The sequence below is a fragment of the Ovis aries genome, chromosome 25, assembly GCF_016772045.2.
Source record: "Ovis aries strain OAR_USU_Benz2616 breed Rambouillet chromosome 25, ARS-UI_Ramb_v3.0, whole genome shotgun sequence".
NCBI lineage: Eukaryota > Metazoa > Chordata > Mammalia > Artiodactyla > Bovidae > Ovis > Ovis aries.
The window spans coordinates 32772639-32787390 of record NC_056078.1 but is presented as its reverse complement, the minus strand read 5'-3'; the positions used below and the strand labels follow the sequence as shown (position 1 = coordinate 32787390).

The 14752-nt window shown below is 52.9% G+C and overlaps 1 protein-coding gene across 10 annotated transcripts in view; it reads left to right on the top strand.

Moving 5' to 3' along the window:
- The window catches only part of DLG5 (discs large MAGUK scaffold protein 5), a 120670-nt gene that overhangs the window by 37397 nt on the left and 68521 nt on the right, over positions 1-14752 (top strand). For 8 of the 10 annotated variants that reach the window (XM_027962304.2, XM_015104464.3, XM_060406552.1 and 5 more), the window contains exon 2: positions 11440-11508. The exons of the other annotated variants lie outside the window; for them this stretch is intronic. In XM_027962304.2, the coding sequence (XP_027818105.1) occupies positions 11440-11508 (69 nt within the window). The remainder of the gene's footprint in view (positions 1-11439; positions 11509-14752) is intronic. 10 annotated transcript variants of the gene reach the window in all.

The window sequence follows — 14752 nt, the reverse complement described above, 5'->3', positions numbered from 1 at the left end:
CAGTGTGTGGCCAGATTTTGCTCGGGGTAGGGTGTGGGGGGAACTATTATTTCTTCATTTGAGGAAAGAGTGGCCATGGGCCCATCTTCTGGGCTTTAGAGTAGGTGGTTGGTTATGCACTCAGGCTGAAGGTAAATGTGAGCGCCGGATTTGATGAGATTATAGGTTAGAAACTGGAGCATGATGGAAGGCTTTGTTGCGAGATCCTAGGGAGAAGGATGCTCTCGATGTTTCACCTTTATTTGTGGCGGGGTGCAGGAGATGGCTGGCGAAAGGAGAACACTGCTTGAGTGAGTGGGTTGCAGCCCAAGTCCTCTCCCCTGTTTGGGGTTTGACAACATCTGGTTGTTGCTTAGTCTCTTAGTCGTGTCCGACTCTTTGCGACCCCATGAACTGCAGCACGCCAGGCTTCCCTGTCCTTCACCATCTCCCGGAACTGGTTCAAACTCACGTCCATTGAGTCAGTGATGCCATCCAACCATCTTGACTTCTGTCCTCCCCTTCTCCTCCTGCCTTCAGTCTTTCCCAGCATCAGGGTCTTTTCTAATGAGTCGGCTCTTCACATCAGGTGGCCAAAGTATTGGGGCTTCAGCTTCAGCATTTGGTACCTGAGCAGATTCCTGCAGGCCAGTACATGTAGCTGTCCTTTTTGTAAAACTTTGTAAAACGTCCCTGTGGTTTTGAAAATGGACTCCTTTCATCTTCTTCTGAAGGTCCTTTCAAAATCCATAAAAGCATTGTGCAAATAAGTGTGAATCTTTCTGGGTGATGTCACCTTATCCAAGAAGAAAAGGCCGGCAAAGTGTCCCAGGGCTCTTGGGTGGGACAGCCGCCTGCTTGGGGCAGGGCCTCTGAGAGGCTCCCCGGAGGGCCCCACTCTTCTGTGCTCTGTTTCTCAGAGCCTCAAGGAAAGAATAGATGAGATCTTGTCCTTTTATTCTCCCGGAGGGCCCTTTCAGTCCTGGGCATTTAAAGAATGTTGGAGAAACTGATTGGATTTTAGAGTTAATTCTGGTCAGTGATTGAGTGTAGTAAGCTTGCTAAGAGCTGGGAACCTTGAAATAGTGTTTCTGTTGGTGGACTGGCCCTTAGGAACAACATAGATCAGGAGCAATGCATACCCCCTGGTCTTGCCCTTGGCAGACATCGCTGATCCATCCTGGGCTCCTTTCCTAAGCACAGGTGTAGCCTCACGCTCCTTAAGCACAGCAGGCAGCTGTCACAAGCCATGGCTGTTCTTTCATGATGAACCTCTAGCCTTTTCTGGTCTAATCCAAGCCCCGCAGTTTTGATGGAGAAACCAAAGCCAATCAATAGCCATACTTAATTAGCAGGACATCACTGACCTCCAGATGACTGAATCAAATGTCTGTGCTCTGTGTCCTAGCCTAGCATTTGGCATGGCAGACCAGCCCCTCCGACCACTCTACCCCACTGCCTTCTGGAAGACTTAATTCTCTTGTTCCTCCTGTTTCCCCAAGTAGTCTTTCTGTGTCTCTCTCTGAAATTTGTATTCCTTCTCCTGTCCCCACAGGTTACATGTCCTAGGATTTTGTCCTGTATATGCTTAGAACGGTAAGCTGCTCAGGTGACTCAGTGGTAAAGAATCTACCTGCCAAATAGGAGACTTGGGTTCCATCCCTGGATCAGGAAGATCCCTTGGAGAAGGAAATGGCGACTCACTCCAGTATTCTTGCCTGGGACATCTCATGGACAGGGGAGCCTGGTGGGCTACAGTCCATGGGGTTGCAATGGAGTCAGAAGTGACTTAGTGACTTCACCAACAACACAGTGCGTAGAACAGTACTTCTTGTGTGGGTGCTATTTAGGAAGTCCTAGATCTGACCTTCCCCTTCCCCTCGCTTTTTTCTTACCCAAGGGCTTCACATTGCCAGTGAGCCACTCTAGGCTTGGCACTCATATCCCCCACGCTCTACGGGGTGACTGTGTTAGCTTGAACCTGGCTCCCCAGCTCCAGGTGGCAGCAGGCCACCCCCGCAGAGATTTCCTTTAGCACATTCATTCAGCCTGAGCCTCAGCAGGGTCTCCTCATCTCTCTTCACCAGCCTTCTTCAGTCCTCTGCCTCTGTTAACTGAAGTACCTTCCAGTACCTTCACCCCGACCCAGTATCACCCTCCACTTCTCCCCACCCACAGTTCCTTCATCCTAGCCTGTCCTCCCCTCTGCAGTCTCTCTGTCCCTGCTCAGCTCGCACCCCTGACCAGTGGTTCAGGGGAGCTCTTGCAGAAGCATCCTAACTGTTCTCTTGACTTCCAGGCCTTCCCTCTTTCCACCCACCCTGTTCACAGGTGCTGGAGACATTTTCCTGACGCTCATCTCTGCTGTCTTACTCCTGTGCTCAGAAGCTTGCAGCGTTCTTGACTTCTAGGACTGAGGGGCTGGGGCTTTGCTGGATCAAAGTTGTTGTAGGATTTTGTGATGCTTGGTGGGGTTTGGATCACACTGAAGTCCCAGAGATTTTGTGTTACTTTAATGGAGAGGGAGGGAGAGAAAGGTGCCTTCTGCGCGCCCCTGCCCCCGCCCCCTGCCCCCACTGTTTTTCATTTGTTTTGCTTTTTGCTACCAGTTTTTCTGATGTGGTAAAGTAAGCCTAGAATTTACCATCTTAACCATCAATGTTATTAATACAAACATTCACAGTGTACTGCCATCCCTGCCATCCATCTCCAAGACTGTTTATATCCGGCAAAACTAAAACTACACCCATTAAATAGTGACCCCCGTTTCCCCCTTTCACCCTGGCAGCCACTATTCTGCTTTCTCTACAGTTTTGACTGCTCTAAGTACTTCATAGAAATGGAACCAATCACTGGTTGGTTGTGTCTCTGTGACTGGCTCATTTCACTTAGCATAATGTCCTTAGAATTCATCCATGTTGTAGAAGACACCCAAATCTCTTGCCTTTTTAAGGTTGAGTAATATTTTATTGTATGTTTATACCACATTTTGCTTATCATTTCATCCATCAGTAGACACTTGTATTGCTTATTATCTTTTTTGGGGAAATGTCTATCAAGTCATGCCTAATTTTGAACATTTTCTGTTGTTGAGTTTTAGGAGTTTTCTGTTGAGGGGCTTTCCAGGTGGTGCTAGTGGAAAAGAACCCGCCTGCCAGTGCAGGAGATATAAGAGACACGGGTTCAATCCTTAGGTTGGAAAGATTCCCGGAGAAGGGCATGGCACCCCACTCCAGTATTCTTGCCTAGAGAATCCCATGGACAGAGGAGCCTGGCAGGGTACAGTCCATAGGGTTGCAAAGAGTTGGACACAACTGAAGCGATTTAGCATTCACATACTGATACTAATTCGCTATCAGATATGTGATTTGCAGATATTTTCTCTGACTCTGTGTGTTGCCTTTTTACCCTGTTGATAGCATTTTCCCATTTACCGTTTTAAACATTTTCATGAAGTCCAGCATGTCTGCTTTTTCTTTTGTTGCCGCGTCTCTGGTGTCATATCCAAGAAATCACTGCCAAATTCAGTATCTTGGCATTTGCTAAGAGTTTTCTAGTTTTAGCTCTTGTCTTTAAGACTTTGATTTCCTTTTGAGTTAATTTTTGCATATGCTGTTAGGAAAGGGTACAAATTCCCCCTTTTACACGTGGATATCAAGTTTTCCCAGCATCATTTCTTGAAGACACTCTTCTTCCCTCATTGGATTGTCTTTCAGCAATCTGTCAGAATTACTCGACCATTATGCAAAGGTTAGTTTCTGGGCTCTGTGTTCTGTTTGATTGGTCCGTGTGTCTGCCTCTGAGCCAGTACCACACTGTCTTGATCGCTGCAGCTTTGTCCCCAATCAGGAAGTGTGAGTCCTCCAGCTTCACTCTTCTTTCCCGAGATTGTTTTGGCTGTTCGGAGTTCCTGCGTGTGTGGCCAGAGTGGAAGAGCCCAGGTCCATCCAGCTTCTGCTCCTGTGCTCTTTGCAGCATACGGTCACTTTGTCCCTCGCATCCCTGTGGCAGGTGTCTCAGCAGGTTCAGACCCAGCAGGGCTGTTGGGCTGGTGGGAGGGTAAGTGGCTTTCCTTTTCGATCTCAGAGTCCTGGGGACCCAGACGGAGCTGCCTTGGTGGTCAGTAATAGCCAAGGCATCACACAAAGCATGCAAGGGGGAGGTGTCAATGCTGTTGAAGGAAGAGGGGGGCGAATGGCAACTCGTTGCTGATGAAGACAAGGCCTTTCCTTTGTAATGACCGTCTTTGGCCTCTGTGGACTGAATGTCCCTGACCTGTCCAGCCTGGGGTGTCATGTCCTTGCCCACTTCCTGGTCTGACCCCAGGGCCTTTACACTTGCTGTTCCTCTCCCTGGAACAGTCTTCCTCCAGCACTCAGCTTCCTCCAGACTCCTTCAGGTCTCTGTTCAGATGTGACATACCAGAGAGCCCTCCCCTGACCCTTGTCCCACCACAGCCACCTCTCTGCGTACCCCACTCACCCTACATTTCACTCTGCTCTAGTTTTCTTCATAGCGCTTACTACCTAATGCAGTTGCTTGTTGAGTTGTTTCTCTGCTATCTGCACTCCTTTGAACGCCATGAGGGCAGGGACTCTCTCTGTCTTATTCTCTGCTGCATCCCCAGTTTGCTCACTAAGCATTTGGTGAAGCAGTGGGCTTTGTGTTCCCAGGGCAGGCATGCCTACTAAGGGATGGTGTCTGTGCAGAGCACCGTTATTCCATCTCTCTTGAAGGGCTGACCAGTGCCCATATATGTGCAGGTGAGGGTCATGAGAAGGTTGGAGCGTGGCCTGGTGTGAGGCTCAGCACACAGTGAGCACTCTGTCTTGTTCTGTTTGATTCAGAGGACAAGAGATCAGCAAGCGAGGCTGGAAAGGCTTGAAACTGGCCATAGCTGGGCAGAATGATGGAAGGGGATGGGAGGCTTCCTTATCCTGAGGGGAAGAAAACAAAGGCATAGCAGGGCCGGATTCAGGTATTGGGAGCGGACACTCAAGGTTGAGAGTCAGGTAACAAGAATGGGAACTAGCGTTGGTGGAACGCTTGTCTGTGTGCCTGGCTCAGTCCCCAGGGCTTTACCTTTCCTCATTCAGTTCTTATGGCCCATAATTCTAACTGTTTCATAAACCAGGGAATGCAGGGCAGAAAGTGGAAGCAGCTTGCTTAGGTCACACTGCGGGTAGGTGGCAAGGCTGAGCTTAGGGGGTGTGGGCCCAGGGCCTGTTGTTGTAGCAACAGCCTGCGGTGCAAGGCTGTGGTAGAGGGCAGCACAGGCCACGCAGGCACAGGCCAGACAGAGAGGAGGGTGCAGGTCTGTCGGACTCTTGGTGCGGATCGGAAGTTTACTCCAGGGCACACGTGCTCACTGTGCCGTGTCTGGCTGCAGCGCAGTGGAAGCCTGGCTGCCTGTGCCGCACCATTTCCTGTCCCACCTCAGCGTGTCCTCTTGGCTGCTGACTTAGGGGCATGAGCTCTGGGGAGGGCAGCAGAGCAGAGACGCCGCAGCCGGCCCCGTCTCTCTCTCATCTGTATCCTTTGTTCTGGGGTGCCCATCAGGTGTGGCTGTGCTCAGTGATGACGAACACGCTCCATTACATCACTGCGTTTTAGTAGGAGACTCCTGAAGTCTGTATCAGTCTCCTCCCTACCCTCTAGGGTGGAAATGATGACCAGCTCAGCCTCCCTTCCTTGAGCCATCCAGATCCTGCTTTGGGCCACTTCCTGGGCTTTCTAGGTCAGGTGACAACTGTCACCCAGCCTGGCCAAGAGGCACCAGCCTTCTCGTGCAAGGCAGGGAGAAGGTGCTTCCCCCCCCCCCTCCCCCGGAGGTGGGCGAGTCAAGTACCTGAAGCAGGGCTTTCTTGATCAATGTGCCAGGCTCCATGGCTGCTCCATTCCAGGGCCCCGGTCACTCCCCATCTCCTGAAATGTCTGGACTTGTCAGCCTCTAACCGTGGGTCTCCGCATTCACGATCTGGGGCCATGTTGTTAAAGGAGGAGGAAGCTGAGGCCCTAGGGAGGGGCATAGCTGCACTGAACTGTGGTTCTGCAACGGGGCTGCTCAGCAGCCAGAGGTGCCCACCCTCCCAGCAGCTCCCGAGGTCCTTAGAAGCAGGGGAGGCAGGCTCAGCACACAGCACTTTCACCTGCCTGCCTCCTTCTCATCCCTGCAGCTCATGGAGTCCAGTGTCTCAGCACCCAGCACGGTCTGGACATTGGGATGGGCAGGAAGGAGTAGCACATGCAGGGCCATAAAGCCACAGTTCATCCCTCTTTCTTTCTTCTCACTTTTAGTCCCCAGGCCCCACTCAGCTCATAGTGTCTGTCATGAAGGGGACAAGCCCACTCTGGGGGATTCCAAACTGTGAGGTCCTGGACAGGGGCGGCCCTGCTCTGAGACTTCTCACTTACACAGAGGGGTGGGGCCTACATCTCCTCCAGGCTGATCTGGCTTCTTGGTGCTTGTCCAAGTCCACCGGCCTCCAGGCCCCTTCCTCCATGAAGTCTCCCCGGACTGCCAGACCTTTAGAGCTGGGCAGCAGTGTTGTGACTAGGGATCAGTAGCACAGACGTTGAGCTGGACTATCTGGGTTTGTATCCTGTTCACCCCATGACCTTAAGCAAGTTACTTCATTGTTCTAACCCTTTGTTTTCTCCTCTGCCATTGCAGGTGTAATGACAACCTCAGGGTTAGTGTGGGAATTCACTGAGAGAATACGTGCAGAGTTTAGTACACCCCAGCACTTACAGGGCTCAGTATCAGCTGCTGCTATTATTATGACCGGTGGTGTTGTTATCAGTGCTCTGCAGGCCAGCAGCTTGTCACTGTGGACTGTTCAGCCTTGTCACCCTGGCAGACCTCTTTCCTTATGGGTGGCCCAGGGATTGAGGACGGTGGGGCTGGAAGGTCTGGTGTGATTGCAGGAGCAGCAGCTGACACGCGGGGCCGCGAGCTGTGTCACGGCCCTTTCATATTAGCTCAGTTGATACGCTGTGAGGGTAGTACTGCTCTTGTCCCATTTTACAGATGCGCACGTGGAGGCAGGCAGAGGCTGAGGGTACACAGCCGCTGAGGGGCAGAGTTGGGAGTTGAACCCAGGCCGACTGGTACCGTCAGTATTCTGGTCACTGCTCCGCAGGATCAGCGAGGGGAAGGGCCTTCCGTAGGCTCTCAGCAGGCACGTCGCCTCCCGAGCCCCTGGCTTCTCTTCTGCCTCTTGAACCCAGCCCAGTGTCGGGCTCGCAGGGCTCAGTTGTGTGCTGGGACTCTGTTGGACGCACGTGGGCGTGAGAGTGACTGGTTGCCCTCGGCCGTCCGTGGGTGGTCAGCTCTGAGCCGGAGGGAGGGTTCTGGGCTGGGACAGGTGGCCTGGTGGTGACCCTCCCCGCCCTGTCGCAGAGCTCCCAGGGAAGAGCGGCTTGCCTCTCTCCCCTTCCCGGGTGCTGGGGGAGGTGCGTGTCCTCCGAGTGCCCAGAGCTGGGTCGCCTCAGGCTGGAGCACTGAGCGGACTCTGCCTGCCGCTGGAGGCTGGAGCAAGCCCCTTCAGTGTCTTGGTTTCATGGGGAGGAAGCGTGAGTCACCAGGGCCTTTACAAGCCCCAGGTGAATGGAGGGGTGTGTTCTGGGGGGGCCGGACGGGTGGGGGGGAGGTGCCCAGGCCCCAGGAGGGGGCCTCGGAGGGCTGGGCATTCTGTTACCGCTTGGGTGATTTTACTGGAAGTTCTTTTGAAGTGGTCTCTGTGACCCAGTGGGGCTGAGTCACAGAGTAAATACAATTAGCACTGCGGCCTCTGGGGAAGGACGCAGACAATGCTTGTGGCCCAGGCCAGTCCCGTCTGCCAGCTCTCTCCCAGGGCTTCTGCCTGGCTCCCACACGCATCCCTGCCTGCCTGCTGACTCGGGTCAGCCTTGCGTTCAGTCCCCCTGTGGACCTCACTCCCTGCAGGCATGTTAGAAATGCAGAGTCTCAGGCCCCACCCCAGGTCTCCCCAGCCAGAGCCTGCACCTTGACCGGTTCCCCAGGTAATTGCTGTGCAGGGAACCCCTTGTATCATCACTCTGCTCCACATGGCCATGAGAACCTGGCCCCCACTCTGCTCTCCTCTGGAACTCTCACAATCATACGACGTTCTCCGGGTCCTCTTGGGACCTCTGCACTGGCTTGTCTGAGTTTGTGGGACCGTCCTGAGGGTCAGTGCCTTGCTGTTCTGTGGGGGTGGAGGGGGAGGCGGTGGAGGCAGCAGTGGTGTGGGAAGCTGGCTCTCGTTCATCCAGACCTCTGTGAGAGGTGGAGGGTGTGCCTTCGGGTTCAGGGTGGGCGGGCAGGGGGTGCAGGTGCCTTCAAGGGGACTCCTTCCTGCTCACATGGCCAAGGGTGAGGGGCTCTGCGGGGCAGGGGAGCGGGCACGGTGAGATGGGACCCCTGTCGGCCTCCAGATTGGATTGTGAAATCCCAGGGGTAGGTGACGTCTGTCTCACCCCTCGGAAGCCATCGCTTAGCAAAGACACCGCGTGACTTTGGAGGAAAGTGACTCCTTTTGCCTTTTCCCGACAGTCCTGACCACACTGGCTTTTAAAGACAACAATAGCCACAGAGACAAAGCATGACCAAGACAGTGTCGTCTTCGGACCTTTTTCCCCCCCCGAATGACGTCTAAGGCCCTGGGAACATTGTAGAAACTGGGCCTTGTCCAATTTTCATCGTCCCCTGGCAGCCCCAGCACTGGCTCCCAGGAGCCCTGCCAGCCAGCTCGGGGGAGGTAATGCCCGGAGATGCAGATAAAGATGTCATACCGCCCCCGGGTCAGGCCCCACAGCCCCATCAGGTCAGGACATAGGGGGCAGGGAAGAGGAACAGAATGTGTTGGTTGGCTAGTTGACTCCTCCCAGCCAGGGGGGAAGGTGGGAGGAGAGAGGGAAGGGTGTCTGCCAAGTTTAATTAACAGTGGAAACTCACCACGGGGGAGGAGAGAGACAATCTGCAGGGGAGGGGCGGTTTACTGGAAGATGGGCCGCTGCTGATGCCAATAGTGAGAAAGAGGCGCAGCGTTCTGCAGGGAGCATCACCAGAGCGCAGCCTGTGGTGTCATGAGCGGGGCTGGGCTGAGTTCAGATCTCGGAGGTGTGAGCGGGAGGCGGTGCCTGCTTTATCTGAGTAGCTGTCTTTTGAAAACAGTCCACCAACACACCGGCTGGTTTGGTATATTACTCCCTAACCCCTTTAACCACCCCCTCCCCCCATAACAGCAGCAAAAAATAATTAAGAAAGTAGCAGTTGAGTTTAGCAGATAGGCATGCTGTGGTATTCTTGGTTTTTGAAGATACCCATGGATTGGCTGCATTGCACCTGACTTTATTTCATAGATCTTTATGTCATGCTTGATGTTTATGATAGGGGAAGAGGAATGCTGTGAGAAGTCTGTGATGCTCATTGTTGAGACAGAAATGAATCGTGTGGGTTGAATTTGAAATGCAGGATATAGCTCACTGAACATCGCTTACATATCTTTTAGTAGAATCGACAGAGGACTTGCTGGGTTGCCGGGGGTTTTCGGGTTCCATCTCCCTTCAGACGATGCACAGAGCCCACCTATGGTATCCCTGCCAGGTGGGCACGGAGTGAATGCATGTGTCGTGAGAGCCCCCAGCACCTGGGTCTTCTCGGACCGAGGCAGTACTGACCGCCAGGCCACGCTGCCCTGCACCCAGCAGCTGTTTCAGGGGTGCTGTTGGAGGCCAGTTGAACAAGTTGAATCCCTTTGGGGGGTCCTTTCCACTTCCTGAGCGAGCCTCTTCCATCCATGCTACACAGCCAGAGGTTCATCAGAGATTCTCAGAAAATGTGGTAATGAGGCCACTGGCCATTCCAGGCCACTGTTGCACTGCTTGCCTTTACCGAAGTCGCTGTTTTCTAATTTTCTCTTTTTTCCCCTCTCTCCTTTCGTCTCTCTCTGGTGGGCACACCTGCTCTTACTAGCTCCCCAGCACGCTGTCTGTTATGCCAGGGCTGTTCGTTGCCCTGCCCGCTGTGTGTAGTCTTCATCTTTCCCCTCCATGTCTTTCCCATCCTTTCAGGGTCTTCCCTGTCCCCTGGTGCACCTCTTCCTCCCCTCCTCCATGAGTTTCCTTGCTCTTCTCCTTCTCCCCTGCTCACTCCATGTCTTTATCCCTCTTCTTTCCCCTCTGAGGGTATACAGGTATAGAGTAGCTAGTCGACAGTTGAGATGGGAGGGAACCTCTTAGATGTGACCCTGCATTTTTGATCCTGGAGTCCACGGTCTCATTAATTCTTGGTTGTTTTCTGACACCAAAGCCTTAAGGCTCATTCAAAGGCTTTATTGCAAAAATCTCATCTCTGGCTCACCCACTTTGCCCGGTACACACACGCCTTCATTGTGTAGTTCTTTTGGTTCTAAGAACAAAACGTTGCATTCTTCCCATTGTCTTGTTTTATTTGACCCACCATCTCTGCATGTTGTGCTTTTTTCAACTCCCATTCAGTCTCTGGGTTGATTCGCTCACCCTTTTGCTTTTGTGTCATCTGTAGTCTTGGTGAGCAAAGCACACCTTTGTTTCCGTTCATCATGGGAAACATTATCTCTGAAATGCGTCAGGGGAAAGGACCTCCTGAGCCATCTGGTTGAGAACCCCTTCATGTTACAGACTTGAGAAATAGCGATCCAGAAAACGGAGGCCACTGGCCAGCTGCTCACATGTGGATAAGAGCTGGGCTTAGACCTGGATTTCTTGACCCAGAGGTTTTTCCTGATGCCAGGCAGGTAACATCCTGGCTTTGAAGATATTTGAATTCAACGCAAACCATGGTGGTTATGTGTCTGCCACTAGGAATCAACAAGTGTCAACCTCTCTGCCCCTGAAAAACTTGTTATCCCCCAGCTTTGGTGACTGTGTAATTGCTCACAATTTTATGAGTAACTGTTAATCAGGGGGTGGCCACTGACTAAATTATTGAGGACTGAGCTTGAATACAGTTAGAACCTAAGAGCAGAACAGTCTGGCATGAAGAACAAAAGGTTGACAGACGCTTACTTAGGCTCTGTTACTCTCTATATGGAAGCCAGAATCACCCTGATATAAACCTGTAGGAAATCCCCAGGCCCCTTGTCACCTGGATGTGTGGCTCCCTTGCTAGGTAAGCCTTTCCCCAGATGTCCTGACAAGAAGCCAGCTGACTGACTCTAAGCTGTCCTCTGCGCGTGCAGAGATCACTCAGAAGGTGGCCAAAGGTGAGGCGGCAGCTGGCACAGAAGCACCACAGAGGAGAGCCTGTCGACCACGTCTCCCCTGCCTGGCCCGTGGTTCTGATGTCTAGTGCCTGGTGCCGTGCTGGTTCTCAGCCTGGCGCTCACTGAAGTCAGTTGGTCTGACAGTGGTTTGGGGTGTAGACAAGAGAGCCCTTTGGGATCAGTAACAAATGGCCCCTCTTTCTGCCTGCAGGCTCCACCTACAGCGTCTTGTCCATCATGCCCTCAGACTCGGAGAGCAGCAGCTCACTCAGCAGTGTGGGTGAGTACCTCCTTCCTGGGGACCCCTCCTTTCTGGAGGACCTTAGGGAGGCGGGGGGCTAGGGGCGAGCCAGGGCAGCGCTGGGTACATGGGTGGGAAGTTGGCTGTCACCTCCCTCGTGGAGTCATCTCTATTCACCTGTTCCTCATCGGCACGTCCTCTTACTGGAGGAGGGCAGAACTCTGCTGTTAGCAGGGGCGTACGTGCTGGGGAGGTACCCGTGTCACCATTCCTCCACTTTGTCAGGGCACAGGACTTCTCAGAGAGCCTGTTGTCCCCTGCCCTCAGCCCCCGGCCTCGTAGCGCCTAGTGCCTGCTGTCCAGGAGACCGACCCCTTTGGGAACTGTCCTTTGTGAGCAGGAGCAGCCCACAGGGAGTGAGTGTTGCCTTGAGGGCAGGAGTCGCCAGTTCATGCTGAATCAGGTGTGAGTCTCTGCACCTGGGCTCCAGAAGCCATAGAGGGAGGCCGTCCCTGCTGTCACTGGAGATGTCTCAGGGGAGGAAAGTTGTCATAGTCTTCCAGTCTTCCCGCATCTCCGTGGCCTGTCCCCTGTGTCCCACCTGTGCTGTGTGTAACACCCTAGTGTGGCTCTGTGTCCTGGTCTGACCTTGACACCTTTGGTGGTGAGTGCTAGAGGTTTTGAGTCAGAAGGGCTCACAGATGTGATCTGGTCCAATTCTTTCCTTTTCCTGCAATAGACAGATGGGGAAATGGACACTCAGAGAGGGGACGTCTCATGTCTGAGATTCTGGAACTAGCCAGGGAAAGGCCTCTTGTGAGTTAATCTGACTGATCCAGAGGACCTCCAGGGTGGCAGACGTGGGCTTACGATATAGTGGTGAGTAGGCAGATGTAGTCCTTGTGCTCATGGATCTTAGGGTCTACTGGGGCGATAGGTGAGTAGGCACTGTAAGTAAGGTCAGAGTGATGAGAGGAGTACCAGAGGGAAGATTGTATCCATTTTCTAGGGCCGTCCTAGCAAAGCACCATACACTGAGTGGCTTACACTAGAGAACTTTATTCTGTCCAAACTCTGGAGGCCAGAGTCTTGAGATCAAGGTGTCCGCAAGGCCATGTGCCCTTGAGGACACCAGGAACAGGTCTTTCCCGGGCCGCTTTCCTTCTGGTGGCGTGCTGGCGATCTCAGATCATCCTTCGGCGAGGACCCCAGGAGCGGGCGGGTCTTTCCCAGGCCACTCTCCTTCTGGCGGCGTGCTGGCGATCTCAGATCATCCTTCGGCGAGGACCCCAGGAGCGGGTCTCTCCTTCTGGCGGCGTGCTGGCTATCTCAGATCATCCTTCGCTTGTAGGTGCACCACTCTCATCTTCACATGGTGCTCTCTCTCTGTATGTGTCTCCAAATTTTCTTTTAAAAACAGGACACCGTTCACATTAGTTTTGGGACCTGCCCTACTCTAGTATGATCTTAACTTGATCATCTGTAAGGACCATGTTTCCTAGTAAGATCACATTCACGTTTACTGGGAATGAGGACTTTAGCATCCATCTGTGGGGCAAAGTTCAGCCCCTCAGAGGTCCCCACATCCTCCTTAGGGTTCAGGGAGGACTCTGCTGAGACCACAGTTCACTTTGCCCTGCCCGCTTTGGGTCAGTGAGATACAGGGATTGAGTGGTGGAGTTGCGGGGATTTTGAACGTGGGACTGGCTTTCAGGAAGTGCATGGTGGGGCAGTCAGGTTGAATGCAGCGCTAAGATGGGTTTTTGTAAAACTGAGCTGGTTGAGCTCTGAGCGTACCTCTCTTGTCCCACCCTTTTCCAGCTCTGTCTTTCCCTTGGGAACAAGGTACAGTGGCCAGTGACCAACCCATTCACATTAAAGTGTTGCCTTTCCTAGGAGCATTTGCATTTTAAAAGGAGATTCTAGAGAGAGTGCTTAAACCACAGCAGTTATTGTTAATGGTGGAATTTCAGGCATGAGTAGGAAGTTATTTTTTGTGCGGCCGGACCTTTGTGTACTTTGGAAGAAGCGTCATGTCAGTGACCCGCCAGTTGGCCCTTGATGGAGGGGTCACCCGTGTCCCTGGATGCGTGTCGGCAGGCCGGCAGAGAGCAGTGTTGTGCTGCACTTCACTGTCTGTGCCCAGATCTCGGATGTTCAAGATCCGCGTGCATCCCTTCAGGTCAAAACCTCTCCAGTTCCCCAGCAGCCAAGCTCTCCTCCTCTTGCTTTTCTGCATAGAGTCAGCATTGACCTTGGGGTGAGGAGCCCCTTTCTCTGCAGGCTGACCTCAGTGTCCCCATGGCTGTATTGGCCAGAGGCTTTTGGCTGCAGCAGTACGGAATACCTATTCATACCGCCCTAGATGAGAGGAATGTGTGATCTTGCGTGGTGAAGGTGCTGAGGGTGGGCTGAGTACGTCAAGGGTGACTTTGCGGGCCTCTGTGTGGTGTCTTCCCTCCCGCTGATGGCAGGGGCAGCCGTCACATCTGGACCTGACAGCGTCCAGGGCTACAGTGCTCACTGTGGGAACTGCTGGCCACATGTGGCTATTTAAATTCCAGTGAATTAATGTGAAATGAAATTTAAATCGCTAGTTTCAGTAGACACACTAGCCACATTGCAAGTGTTCTATAGCACCTGTGGCTAGTGGCTACTGTGGTAGACAGAGCAGATAAAAGAACGTCTCTATCATCACTAGTGGCCCAGAGGATGAAGGAGGTCATCGCCTCTTGTGTCTCCTGATGGGCAAAGAAGACTTTCCCAGAAGGTCTTCAGCACAGTCCCCAGCCCCTGTCTCTTGTCTGTGTCCACCACTGCTCATGCAGTGTGGTCCTTGGACCAGCAGCACCCAGATAGATGATAGAAATGCAGGTTCTTGGGCTTCAAAAGCTCTGAGGACGGGTCTCAGCATCCACTTTTAACAGCCCTCTTGTTTGGAGATGAGCTGACCTAACCTGGTCCCAGGCAAGGGCACTGGAATGTCTGTGGCCAGCTTGGACCAGTCCCTTGGAATGGAATGAACGGAGGGTCAGCCATGGCCCACTGCAGCACCTTCAGGAGGAATTCCTCCTGACTCAGCCGAACCTAACGATGGGCAGAGCACCTCCTTCCTGGCTGTCTTAGGCGCACCATGGCCCTGGCTGAGGGGCTGATGAGTCAGATGGAGACTGGCAGCTTTTGTTTGTTATGGTCTTTCTCCATGAACCTAAGGAAAGGCAAGGTCTTATAATAAAAATATAATTTTCACTTTCCCGCTTTTATCTCCCTAACCAAGAATGTT